Here is a 14292-nt window from a genome sequence, read left to right on the forward strand (position 1 = left end):
GTTTTCCCATTTTTTTCTATTACAAACAATTAAGCAATTACCAACCCTGAAATAATAATTTTGCATATGTGAGAGCTATAAGAACTTGCTAAAACTGGAATTGCTGGGTTAAGGGGTGTGTCCATTTTCTATATTTATGGATATTTTCACTGCCCTTCAGAAAGACAATTGATGCTTTTAAGCTCCTACTATTAGTGCATGAGAGTCAGTTTCCTTCTTCTCCTCAATATTAAGCGTTACCAATCCTTCTTTTTTGTCAGTGTGATAAGGAAAAGATAACATTTCATTTTTGTATTCATTTGGGTTTCTCTGATTACTAATCTTGCATTCTTATTGACCCTTTTTATTTCCTCTCCTGTGGGTTGCCTTTTCATTTCCCTTTTACAACTTTCCTATTTTTTGCCTTTTTCTAATGAATTAGGAGGAGTTCATTTTATATATTTTATATCATTTATATCATTATATACATATATTAAATCTCTGGTCTGATACATATATTGCAAATTTTCTCTTTCTACATTTCGTTTTTCAGCTCTTCTAAAATCTCTTTACTGAGATAGAGTTCCCATACCATGCAATTATCCATTAGAAGTATACACCCCCATGGTTTTCAGTATGTTCAGATTGTGCAACCAACAATACAATCAATTTCAGAACATTATTTAGTGCTATTTTTAAAAAGGTTTATTTATTTATTTTGCGAGAGAGAGAGAAGGGAGAGGCAGAGACAGAGGGAAAGAGGGAATTCCAAGCAGGCTCTGCACTGTTGGTGTGGAGTCCGTTGCGGGTCTCTAACTCATGAACCATGAGATCATGACCTGAGCTGAAACCAAGAGCTGGATACTCAACTGACTGGCCCACCCAGGTGCCCCTATTTAATGCTATTTTAATGTACCTACGTGTGAAAAAGTTTTTCATTTTTGTGCAAATTTATTTTTCATTGCCTTTAGGGTTTCTGGGCTAGGAACACAGTTTCCCCACTAAAATTATAATATTCTTTTGTATATTTTTTAAATTAAAAAAATGTTTATTTACTTTCAAGAGAGACAGAGCATGAGCAGGGGAGGGGCAGAAAGAGGGGAGACACAGACTCCAAAGCCGGCTCCAGGTCCGAGCTGGTAGCACAGAGCTTGATATGGGGCTCAGACTCATGAGCCATGAGATCATGACTTGAGGTGAAGTTAGATGCTAACCAACTGAGCCACCGAGCAGCTCCTCTAATATTTTCTTTCTAGGACTTTTATAGTTTTGTTTTCCTTGTGTGGTCTTTTAAAAATCAATTTTCCTATTTATTAAGTTATTATTTCCCCCAAGCTCCCTTCCTCTCTTTCCACTCTTTTGTTGTTCTTCTAGAATTTGTCCATCTCCATATTTATACTTTGCATAATATTCAGGTATTGCTACCTTTCAAATCATTAATTTTAGACTATTGGTTTGCTAAATGGTAGATGAAGATTTGGCTTTCTTATATTATCATCTCCTGTTGGTATAAAAATATCTTTTTGGTTAAATTGATGGTTAGGGTTTACATTATTTTTACATAAATATTATTTATTGCTGAGTATTGTAATATACTATGGTTATGTTTTCTCTCTTTTAGTGAAGCACATTGCTCACCGCACATTTGTTTCATTGTTTGGCTGGGTTTAGAATTATACATTGGGGATCATTTTCATATAAAATGTTTAAAGGATGGGTGCCTGGCTGGCTCAGTTGGTTAAGCGTCTGATTTCAGCTTAGGTCATGATCTCATGATCTCATGATTTGTGGGTTCAAGCCCCACATCGAGCTCTGTGCTGACAGTTCAGAGCCTGGAGCCTGCTTCGGATTCTGTGTCTCCCTCTCTTTCTCTGCTCTTCGTCACTTGACCTCTGTCTCTCAAAATTAAAAAAATTTTAAACATGTTGAAGGGAGACAGAGGTGGTAGAAGCTGATGCAACACCTCTAGCATCACGAGTGTCTATAGCAGCCAGCAACATGTTCCCTGGACTGGCTCCAAGTTCATGAGCGGGGGAGGCTGTGGCAGTGGCAGTAACACCAGTGACAGCAGTCGTAGTTTCTAAGTGTAATCTTTTTTTTCTTTTTTTTAAATTTTTTATTTATTTTTGAGACAGAAACAGAGCATGAGCAGGGGAGGGGCAGAGAGAGAGAGGGAGACTCAGAATTGGAAGCAGGCTCCAGGCTCTGAGCTGTCAGCACAGAGCCTGAAGCGGGGCTTGAACCCATGGACGTGAGATCATGACCTGAGCTGAAGTCAGATGCTTAACCAACTGAGCCACCCAGGCACCACTGTAAGTGTAATCTTAAAGCCAAAAGTCTAGTGATGCTGTCTGGCTTCATTTCTTCAGCCCCTGCCCCTCCAACGTACTAAGTACCAAATTAATTCCCTGTTAAACTAACAACAACAACAACAACAACAACAATAACAAAACCCTTTACTGGAAGAAATATCTGGAACCATTTCTGTTTCCTACACTGAAGTCCGACACACACAATGTTACGCTTTGTGATTATGTTGGAAGATAGTTCATACCCAGCTGTTCTATATTTTGAATTGCTAATTACCTGGAATTGAAATATGTTTTTTGTTGTTTCTGCTGATCTAACTCTCACTCATGGTGCTGGTGCTTAGTCATCTTTGACTGTGAGTACAGACTTTGCAGTTGTGAGGGGGATCTATACAGCTGTCGGGGGAAGAGCACTCCAGGTACACAATGAGTAGTGAGTGAAAAGTCCTTGAAACAGATTCATGTCTGGAACCTTCCAGAAATAATGAAGAGCTGTGGCTGAAGTGGAATGATTGCAAATAGGAGGCAGTAAGTACAGACATAATGGGACCACATGGTACAGGGGGATGGGGAGGAACTTGTCTTATATTCTTAACTGAGAAGAGGAACACTGGAAAGTTTTCAGCTCAGAGTGACCTAATCTAACCTACATTTGGAAAGAATCCCTCTGGATGCTGTGTTTAGACTGTAATGTAGGCGGAACAAAGTAGAATTAGGGCAATCAGTCAAGAGATGATAACCAGGGGAGGCATGACGGTAGCTTAGACCTGAATGGTACTGGGAGATGAATGATATTTGTTGGGTTCTGCTTACATTTTGAAGGTAGAGCCAGCAGAATTTGCTGATGGCTTACATGTGCGTGTGGATGATGTGTTGGGGAGAGAAGAGAGAAAGAGAGAGGGAATGAGAGTCTTTTTTTTTTTTAATGTTTATTAATTACTGAGACAGAGAGAGACAGAACATGAGTAGGGGAGGGGCAGAAAGAGAGGGAGACACAGAACCGGAAGCAGGCTCCAGGCTCTGAGCTGTCAGCACAGAGCCTGACGCAGGGCTCTAACCCACGAACTGTGAGATCATGACCTGAGCTGAAGTCAGACACTCAACTGCCTGAGCCACCCAGGTGGCCCTGAGATAGAGAGAGAGTCTTAAGCATGTTCCACACTCAGCATGAGGCCCAAGGTAGGGTTCATTATCATTACAAAATGCTGTTGGCATTCTTGTTGCTCTGTCTATAAACACTCTTAAAATTGCCAATGAATATGTTAGGAAATTAATGTACAACTTGAGATACAGTATATGTATCTGATTATATTGGTATGTTATATCAATATTATTTAACCAAACAATATATTTGATTATATTACTATAATAAAATGTATATGTCAACAGTAAAAGTTATATGCTTTTTGTTAAGTTTACTATTTTAAATGTAAATGTTTCTTCCTTTTTTTCATAATTATTTTGATGTTTATTTATTTTTGAGAAAGAGAGAGACAAAGCACAAGCCAGGGAGAGGCAGAGAAAGAGGGAGACACAGAATCCAAAGCAGACTCCAGGATCTGAGCTGTCAGCACAGAATCTGATGCGGGGCTTGAACCCACGAACTGTGAGATCATGACCTGAAGTCAGCTGCTCAACTGACTGAGCCACCCAGGTGCCCCATAAATGTTTCTTCTAACATAAGTGAAGACACTGATACACTTGGGAGAAACTTTTTATTAATTACAGTTTATAAAAATCATCAGGCAAGTTTATATAAATTTAGATTACCAAAGTATAATCATATTAAGATTAATTGAATATCATCCAAGAATTAAGATAAATAACATAGTGCCTAATTTCCTAAATTAGAATATATGCGCTATCATGGTGACAGATTATGACAATGATTATGCTCATAAATAGATTACAAGGTCAACATCACTAGGCTAGATCTGCAGTCATCATAAATGCAGAAAAGGATAAGCTACCTAATGGACTGTTTTCTATAAGAAATATGTTCCAATAAACCCTGACAAAGCAGGACATGCTAATATTTATCCAGAGGGCAGAAAGTCACATTTGTTGTTGCACACTGACAATTCGATTGGTTTCTGTTGACTTATAAAAGTCCATGTGAAAGACAATGTAGTTATTGTGCTCCTAAAAAGGATTTTAAAGAGACTTCAAGTAAAGAGTTATTTCTATCATACAGATAAGTTAACTAAGGCAGTGGCACTAACACTGAGAATTTACATTGAACAGTGTTTTCCACTGACACATGGTAGTAGTTAGATTATAAAGGATGATCAAAATTCAAATCATGTACTTTCTGGCTAACGCCCAGGTTTTAGTCATTTCAGGAGGACAATGATTTACCTCTCTGTATATGTTATAGAAAGAGGGCCAATTACTGTATGCATAAACCAACCATTCACAAGTTTAGAAATCTACCAATAAAGATGTTAATGTCAATATTCTAACTTTTGTGGTAAAGGGTTCTTCACAGAATGGAAATAATTATTCATTTAGAGATATATCCCTAAGTTGAGGAGGGAAAGAGACCCTTGACTTTCACATAAAATTGACTTTGTTGACAAAGTTTTCCCTGAAGCCCTTTCTTAAAGGAGGAACAAGGCCAGTGAGCATTGGGTATAATCAGGTCTAATATATAATATATCCCTCAAAAGTGTGTCTTCTCTGTGTTAGGTCTCAAATCATTATTTAAAAATATTTTACGCTTTTAATAGATAACCCTTAATTCTGGAAACTGCACTGCTTATCCAATTGCTTTATCTGTTACCAATGTCATTCTGGAACGAATTGTTAGTCTTTTTATTTTTTTATTTTTTTGTTAAAAAATTTTTTTAACATTCTATTAATTTTTGAGAGACAGAGACAGTGTGATCAGGGGAGGGGCAGAGAGAGAAAGAGAGAGGGAGATATAGAATCTGAAGGAGGTTCCAGGCTCTGAGCTGTCAGCACAGAGCCTGATGCGGGGCCCGAACCCACAAACTGTGAGATCATGACCTGAGCTGAAGCTGGCTGCTCAACTGACTGAGCCACCCAGGCGCCCCCTGGAACGAATTATTAGTCTTATTTATTCATCAGCTGGTTTGAGAAATAGTTACACAAAGAAGAACTGAACTAATAACTAAAGAGAGCATGAGGAAAAACTTTTGATGGAAGTCCTTTTAAGAAAACATGCCAGGAATCTTTGTTAGCTAATGTTTTACATCACCAATAAGTAACTTTTCTATGCCTCTCTGAAAAACTATCCAAAAAACCAGCCGGCTTAGTTTGTTGTATTCTTGATCTATCCTTAATTTCCTGGAAAGGCATTATTATAGTCTTTCAATTAATACTGAGACATGGAAGTAGTTATTGAGCTATTACTATTTTATTCTCATTGTCAAAGAGAGGCCACAGGGATGCAAGGTGCACATAGGTTGGACTTTGGCCTGGAGCGAATTCAATCTAGGGGCTCTAATAGAGTGTGCCCAGTAAGGGTTAAAATCCAGATTCAGTTATTGTGGAGAAGCAAATATAATAAGAGATTGCTGTGCCACTATAGACAAGTTAAAAACGTCATATTTGGTAATCTTTTTAGCACGCTTCAGATTTCTCTGCCGTGGAAAACAAATGGGTAGCATATTTTGCTATAAAACACATGGTAATCTTTTTCTTTTTCTTTTTGGTCATAAAATACCAAGCATAAGAATGATGGGATCATAGCAATCTCATGGCTTAAAACCTTATAAAGCCTTCCCATTACACTTAGAATAAAATTAAAATTTTTTGCTCGTGCTTAAGGCTCTAGAGGATCTCTCCCCTCACCTCTGCCCAAATTAATATCTTATCACTTCCACTTAACTCTGTCCCGGTCATAAAACTGGCTTTCTGGCCATTCTCTGGGTATGTTTAACTTATAATCACATCAGGGCCTTTATACTTGCTGGCCCCTTCCCAACATCCACACCCCAGCCCCATGCCTCCTTAAATCACTTATTTACAACACTTCCACACCCTCCTCCTCAGGCACCCTCTATCTCAGAAGGCTGCTTTCTTTTCTGTATAGCACTTACCCTTATCTGAAGATACAGACTTTATTTTTGTCTACTTATTTATTTTTCTCTTTTCCTCAAAGGTATAAACTTCAGGAAAGCTAGGACTGTCTTATTTACTATGGGTTCCCAGCAAGCACATAAAAAAGTGCTGACACACTGTTGATGGTCAATAAATATTTGTTGAATGATGCGTCGGTAAAAACCATCCCAGCAGAGAAAATAAGCATGACTCTTCTGTTCGTGCTTATTTATGGTTATGTTTTGGGTTCTTCACAATATTTCTGTTCTGGCTACTTATCACTTCACAACAAACTACCCCGAGACTTACCACCTTAAAAGAAAAATTATTTTCTTACACTCACACCACTGTCAGGGAATTTAGGCAAGTTTTGATTAGCTGATTTTTCTGCTCTAATAGTGTTGGTTGGAGTTATTTAGTAGAATTTCACCAGCAGCTGGTATGGTGGGTCCAAGATGGCTTCACTTACGAGGCAGGGACCTCGTGGAGATGGCTGTAATCTGGGTTCAGGTGGTCCTTCTCTTGCTTTACATGGCAACTCAAGGTTTCAGTAGATCAAGGTAGGAGCAGCTAGTCCTCTTAAACCTTACGTCTGAAACTGTCAAATCAGACACAGTTTAGCTCAGGCGAGGGGAGGAGTATCAGAGCGTATGCAGTCATTTTTAATCTGGTACACTTCTGAGATAGAATATTTCCAAGTGAATGTTCCTAAAGGAAACAGTTGAACAGATTCAGTATCTTTCTGGAAGTTACAGGCTTCTGATTAAGTCTCCACTAAATTCAGGGAAGGCTTCAAGTGCTAAAAAAGAAATACAAAAATTAAAAGTAATATAAGAGATGTAAAACTTTGAATATATACCTTATTTACTTATTTGCAATGCAATAATTGGTTTACACCCTCTGAGATTATAAACAAAATTTGTGCTCTGCCTGCTGTGTACATTTTTATGGAGGGTAAATTCATAGTTTTTACTGATTTTTCAGTTTCTCATGACTCCCCTCCTCCCCCATCAAGTGTTTCCCTAAGCCAAATTATGGCATGCAAGGGGCACCTATGAGGCTCAGTTGGCTAAGTGTCCAACTTAGGCTCATGTCATGATCTCATGGTGGTTTGTGAGTTTGAGTCTAGCATTGTGTTCTCTGCTATCAAAGAGGAGTCTGCTTCTGATCCTTTGTCCTCCTCTCTCTGCCCCTCTTCCACTTGTTTTTTTTTCTCTATCTCTCTCTCAAAAATAAACATTTAAGGTGCCCCGGGGTGGCTCAGTCGGTTAAGCCTCCGGCTTCAGCTCAGGTCAGATCTCACGTTCGTGGGTTCGAGCCCCATGTCAGGCTCTGTGCTGACTGCGAGCTCAGAGCCTGGAGCCTGCTTCCGGTTCTGTGTCTCCTTCTCTCTCTGCCCCTCCCCCTCTCATGCTCTGTCTCTCTCTGTATCAAAAATAAATAAAACATTAAAAAAATTAAAAAAAACATTTAAAAATTATGGAGTGCATAAGTTCATTTTTACATTTATCACCTTTGATAATATCCAGCCGTGTGTAATAATAATAATAGCTGACTTAAAAAGATGTGTGTGTCTCTTATTTTATGAATGAGGAAACTGAGGCATAGTAACTTGCTGATAGCATGTGGTGGGGCTGGGAAGGCTACCACACTGACTGCAGATGGTCTGATGCAACGAGGCCCTGTTCATGAGTAATAGTTTACTCCTCTGTAAATTGCAGATAATAATAGTAGCCAGTGTCACGGTGGGTATTAGATGAGCTGAACTAGGACAGTCCATATCTGCATGCCTGGCACATATTACACTGGGCATTTGATAAATACAAGCTCTCCATGTTTAGCCTCTGTTGTATTCCAGAAGTTTTGCTATCTTTCCTTGTAGAGATACTGGTGTGATAAAATGCAGGGCCTCAAAGTCATTGAGTGGGTGGGAAAGGGTCTGAAAGTCTAGGGCCAAACCTAGAGATACTGCTCTCATGTTTTCTCTTAAAATTGTATGCAAATGTCACATTCTATTCCAGAATTCAATTGCTTATCTATTAGTATGGAATCTAATTACTCCAAAGCTTTTGGGATCATTGTTTTTCTGTGATGCACTTTGGTTATGCTGTGGCTTCACACACACCTGCTCTGAGGAATTTGGTGCAGGTTTGGTACATTAGACACCACACCTAGATTCCTTGTGTGGACCCTTTAGCTTGTTTGGGCCTTATATTCTTTCACTTATAAAATGGAGTGGGTGTTGATGACTAGATGACTTTACTGAAGTCTCTTCTGTTCTGGAATTATGCAATATGAAATTGTCCTTTAGGGGTGCCTGGGTGAATCAATGGGTTAAGTGTCAGACTGTTGATTTCTGCTCAGGTCATGATCTCAAGGGTGGTGAGTTTGATCCAGTGTTGGGGTCTGAGCGTCATGACAGAGTGGAACCTGCATGGGATTCTCTGTCTCTTTCTTTCCTTCTGCTTCTCCCCTGTTCGCTCTTTCTCTATCAAAAATAAACACTTAGAATTGTCTTTTAGCCCAGTTTTCAAACTGTGATTTTCCACTTAGCAGACAAACACCCCAATTCGGTGGGCCAAACATTAAAAAGAAAATCAGGATAACTACTCTGGTGAAATTCCTGTTTCAGAATAGATATTTAGTTGTAACGTGCGAAACATACATCCGAAATATTTATTTTCATCGTTGGTGATAATTGGAACACTTGAAAGCTAGTATAAGGCAGTGTACCCTCCAGACGTGTACTCGGGAGAAACCTGGTTCGCCCGCCTTAGTGGATCAACCTCGAAAGCTCCACTACAGCACTGCCACTAAAAGCCCGAGGCGCAAACCTGCGCGCGGACCACGATCCCGTACCTCCTCGCGATCGCAAAGGCCCGCGGGTCCGCGAGGCGTCACCTGGGCCGACGTCGCACCTCCCGCCTCCCGCCTGGGCCAAAGTGAAGCTGCGCGCCTACTGACGTCATCAGCGCGCGCCGCGGCCCCCACCACCTTCCACTTCGCGGGAGAAGTTGTTGGCGCGAATGGATCCCGAGTCCCGGTAACGGATTCCCCAGCCCACCGGCCTGCCCGCCCGCGCCGTAGTCCGTGGGCTGCGATGGTGAGTCTCTGGGGGAGGCTGTGCGGCTCGGGGGCTGGGGAGAGTTTGCAGGCTGGGTGTGGACCGGGCACTTTTGGAATGCAGGGTGGGGGAGGACGGCGGTGGGGGACTCCGGAGAGAACCGAAGGCACCGTAGGGGCCACAAATCCGGCACTGGTCGCATAGCTTTCCTGGGACCACGCGGTTTCAGCTCTCGGCAGCAGGCTGAGCTCCTTCTGGCTTTTGCTGCTGCGCCGCAGTTTTCACTTTTTTTTTTTTTACTCTTGGGGGAAGGGAGGAAGGAAAAGCGTAAAGAAGGTGATTTGGGGGATTAGCGATAAAGTTGTTTTCCTCTTTGGCGTTGCCCGAAAACTCTGTTTGCGTCCGGCCGAAAGCATTGATTTCCAGCTCTGGTTCAAGGCGGAGAAGAATGTAACAAACTTTCCTTCCTTAGGAGTAAGTTATCTTAGGCCTTGAACTTTCGTCATTAATAGCGCCACGAAACGCTCACCACAGAGCCGTTTGAGACCGAGGGGGGAGGGAGGATGCTTTATTTTGTTGGTAGAAGTCAAGGGTATAGCACGGTTTACAAGGGGAAAAAACCCCCAAACCCCAACAACACTGGAGGTAAAGACATGTAATATATCTGACAGCTGTCATCACTTATCTCCTGATGTTAAAAATAATCTTATAAAATCACACCTCTGTATAGTTCTGCGTAAAGCATATAGATTGAGCGTGAAATGATTATGCAGCCATTAAAACAGACATTTATGCTGGTTATGGAAATAGATACAGCTATGTGTTTGAAATATTTTAATTAAAGGACAATTTCTGATATTCTGCTAAGCCAGAATCTACTTCATAATCAGACATTTTCCCCACTATTTTTAAGCTTACTTGTCACACCAGCATTCTGGAGGGAAAATTTTTATGCCACATTGGTAAACCTTGCAGCCTTCGTTTTTATTTATTTTTTTTTAACTCAAAGAAGTACAAAATAATAGCTGCCTTGTACCAGATATCAATATGTGAGCTGTTGGTTTTATATACCTTTACTCATTTAAGCCTCTCAGCAGTCTAGTTTTACACATGGTGAAGGAGGCTTTTAGAGTTTAAACAGTTTGTCATACAACTAAGAAATGGTAGAACTAGAGTTAGAATCTCGTGTTTTTCTGACCACTACATTATACTGCTTCCCTGAAATGATTATGACTACATATTGGACTTAAGGCACTATAGACTGTGGAAAGTTGATGACATTTGAAATCTTGAAGGTAAGAGTAAGGCAATAATTTAGTCTTGCTCTGCCATTTAGTAGTTCTGTGGTGGTGGATTTTATTTGGTTAAGTAAATAGCTTAACTTTCACTTATTTAAGCTTATGTTTTTCTTAACTGTGGAAAGGGGTAAAATACAACTGTCTTAAGTGATTATATTGAGGATTAAACAGGATAATATATGTAAAGCTTCTGTTGTGGCACCTAGCATGTAGAGGTATTATACTACTATGTGATTACCAATGATCTCATCTTCTTAGGAAGGACTCTGTGGAGTCCTTGCAAAGTTTAAGGGGCATCAAAGATGCCTCTGATGTCAGTTATAGGGAACAATGGTTTGTATAGTCAACTTTTGATCATTCAGGTACTTTACATTTTGGTTCTTTTCTATCTTAATACTCTTGTTCACAATGCAGATGAGAAATAAAGCTCTTCTAAGAGAAGAAGTAGAGGTCAGATGGGTCAGTTTTGCTCTTTGTTAAAGGGAAAGGTTCCATAACATAGATAAGAATTTCAGATTGTATTGGTATTTAATTTAGTCTTTCTATCTCTATTACAACAATTAGCAAAACCCCAGACCAAAATTCTGTTCAGTGTAGGTTTATTGAACACCTGGGCACAAGTTCTATTGTAGTACAGAAGTTTTTAACTTTGGGTTACAGTTCCCTTTGATAATGTGGTGTGTGGTTTGCAAATTTTCTGCCCACAGAAATACATATGGGCATATATACAACATTTAAGAGAATTTGCGTATCTTCTGAAGCCCTTCCATAGAAGTTTGCAACTCTTGCCCTGGGAGCTACATTTTTTTTCTTAAATATTTTCTAATTGCAAGCATTAAAAAAGAGAAAACTTTGCCCTGATACAAAACAATTGTCAAGATAATTTAGTAAAAAACACAGGTGTAGGACAATATGTAAAGTTTCACATTATATAGAGAAAGAGAGAAAAGAATATGTATACTTTTGTTTGAAGTGTGAAAGGATACAGAAGAAACTAACATAACATTTGTTACCTCCAAAGATAGGAAATATGTGTCTGAGAGGCAGGATGAGACACAGACTTTTTTTACTCTTGAATTTGGAACCATGTGAACATAATGTCTATTAAAGGAATTGAAACAAAATTAAAGATAAAAAGAATAAAAAAAAGAAGCCATGTAAACAATTTAGTTGCTATAAGAATTTAATTACATGCTCATAATGTGAATAAAACCTGAGATGCCATTTTTAAGAAGTCAGCATATATAATTCATTGCCTGGTATAATTTATTGAACATATGCATAAGGTTGAATTAAACATGCTTGAGACCTCGAGGATCGCCTGTTTGAAGAGCTGTCAAGTCTAAATAGATCTGAGTTGCTTCATGCCCCATTTTAGGGGCTACCCTTCACATTGTAGTTTACTATGCTCCTCCTGGACTAGTGCTGTCACCCTATTATAGTGTAGCTTTTGCCATATATAGTAGTAGTTGGCCTATAAGCCCCTTCTTACCTCTCTTTTGAATGTATTATGCTGGTTCTGTCTCAGCTTTTCTTACTATTTCATCTCCTTGTTCAGATCCTTCTTTGCATATCTGCCTTTTTCTCATCATTCAAGCCTTAGTCATTACTTCCTCAGAGCTTTTGGTATTATATCTGAGAAACCATTGCCTAATCCAAGGTCGTGAAGATTTAGGCTTGTCTTCTTCTGAGAGTTTTACCTCTTACCTTTAAGCCTTGATCCATTTTGAGTTAATTTTTAAGTTTTGTTTTTTATTTTTTATTTTAGACAGGAAGAGAGAGAAAGCAAATGGGGGAGAGGGGCAGAGAGGGAGAGAGAGAGAATCTTAAATAGGTTCCATGCTCAGCATAGAGCCTGACATGGGGCTTGATCCTGAGATTATGACCCGAGCTGAAATCAAGAGTCATATGCTCAACTAACTGAACCACCCACGTCTCCCAGGCTAATTTTTGTATAGGCTGTGAGGTAGGGGTTCATGTTTATTCTTTTGCATGTGGATAGTTGTTTCTGCAGCCTTTGCAGAAAGTTTTTTTTTCCCATTGAATTATCATCTTGGCCCTCTTGACCATAAGTGTGATTTTTTTTTTGAATTCTCTGTAATTTTCCCCTATCTATCTATCTATCTCTCTGTCTATGTGTCTTAGTGCCAGTAACACATAGTCTTTATCACTGTAGTTTTGTGGTAAGTCCCTGCCCCTGCCCCTCCTGCCCCACTTTGTGGTTAGTTTTGAAATCAGGAAGTATGAGTCTTTAACTTTGTTATTTTTCAAGATTGTTTTGTGTGTTCTGAGTCCCTTGACTTTCCACATGAATTTTAGAATCAGCTGTGATTGGATAGTGATGATGTTGAATCTGTAGATCATTTGGGTGAGTGTTGCCCTCTTAAGAGAATGTCTTCTGATCCATGAACATGGACTACCTTTCCATTTGTTTAGATCTTTAATTTCTTTAAACAGTGTTTTATAGTTTTCAGAGTATAGGTTTTACATTTGTATTAAGTTTACTTCTAAGCATTTTGTTCTTTTTGATGATATTGTAAGTGGAATTGTTTACTTAATTTCAATTTTGGATTGTTCATTACAAGAGTGTAAAAATACAATTGACTTTTGTATATTGATCTGTATTCTGCACCCTTGCTGAATTCACTTAGTAGTTTTTAATAGTTTTTTAGTGGATTCCTTAGGACTTTTTTTAAGGTAATTTCATCTGTAAATACAGTTTTACTATGCCTTATCTCTCTGTCTCTCTCTTTTTTCTTTGCCTAAATGCTTTTGCTGGAATCTTCACAGTGTTGAATAGAAGTGGTAGGAGTGGTTGTATCTTTTTCCTGATCTCAGGGGAAAGCATTCCAACAACATGTTGCTTTCAAAGTATAAGGGCTTAATATAGTTTTAAATACTTCATTGCATAGTTTGTCTCTGCTGTGCTGCTACTAGTTAGATCATTGGGTATATTAGTAAGATATGTAATTTTGTATCTTAATGTTTTTCAGGATAAAAGATTCTTATATTTGGACAGATTTTGTGAAGTTTGTTGATACTCAGTTTCTTTGTTTGGATTTGGTGGTTGACTTAAAAATATTAATCAGGAATATCTGTATTTCTTTGTTACTTTCAAAGTAAAGCCAAGATACAGTATTTTGGCAACTACTCTATAGAGCACTGCCATACTTATTTTGCATAAAATCCTGTACCTTTCAAAGATAAGTGAACAGTGACATAATTTGCTTTCTTTTTGCATTTTTGATAGACAAATATAAATTATTTTTTGATTGAGCTCATCAGCATGGAAAAAAGTAACTTGAAGTTTTTGATTATACTTCAAAGTAAATATATAGCAGCTTTTGTACTTTGACCTTCTAAAGCTAAAGGTCACTATGAAAGTACTTCTGCATGATTTAGGAGTGTTTATTGCAAAAGTTTTCTTCATCTTTTAAAAAAATTTTTTAGAAAATGTTTATTTATTATTGAGACACAGAGAAAGAACATGACCTAGGGGAAGGGCAGAGAGAGAGGGAGACACAGAATCCAAAGCAGGCTCCAGGCTTTGAGCTGTCAGCACAGAGCCCGATGTGGG

At 38.9% G+C, this 14292-nt stretch overlaps 1 protein-coding gene across 1 annotated transcript in view; it reads left to right on the forward strand.

Annotated features, from left to right (window-relative positions):
• The first annotated feature begins 9339 nt into the window (after nt 1-9339).
• Nucleotides 9340-14292, forward strand: part of RFC1 (replication factor C subunit 1) — an 83414-nt gene continuing 78461 nt past the window's right edge. Inside the window, exon 1 of the mRNA XM_029947267.1 lies at nt 9340-9456. Coding sequence (XP_029803127.1) covers nt 9454-9456 — 3 coding nt within the window. The 5' untranslated portion in view covers nt 9340-9453. The remainder of the gene's footprint in view (nt 9457-14292) is intronic.

The sequence above is a fragment of the Suricata suricatta genome, chromosome 1 (assembly GCF_006229205.1).
Source record: "Suricata suricatta isolate VVHF042 chromosome 1, meerkat_22Aug2017_6uvM2_HiC, whole genome shotgun sequence".
Classification (NCBI taxonomy): Eukaryota; Metazoa; Chordata; class Mammalia; order Carnivora; family Herpestidae; genus Suricata; species Suricata suricatta.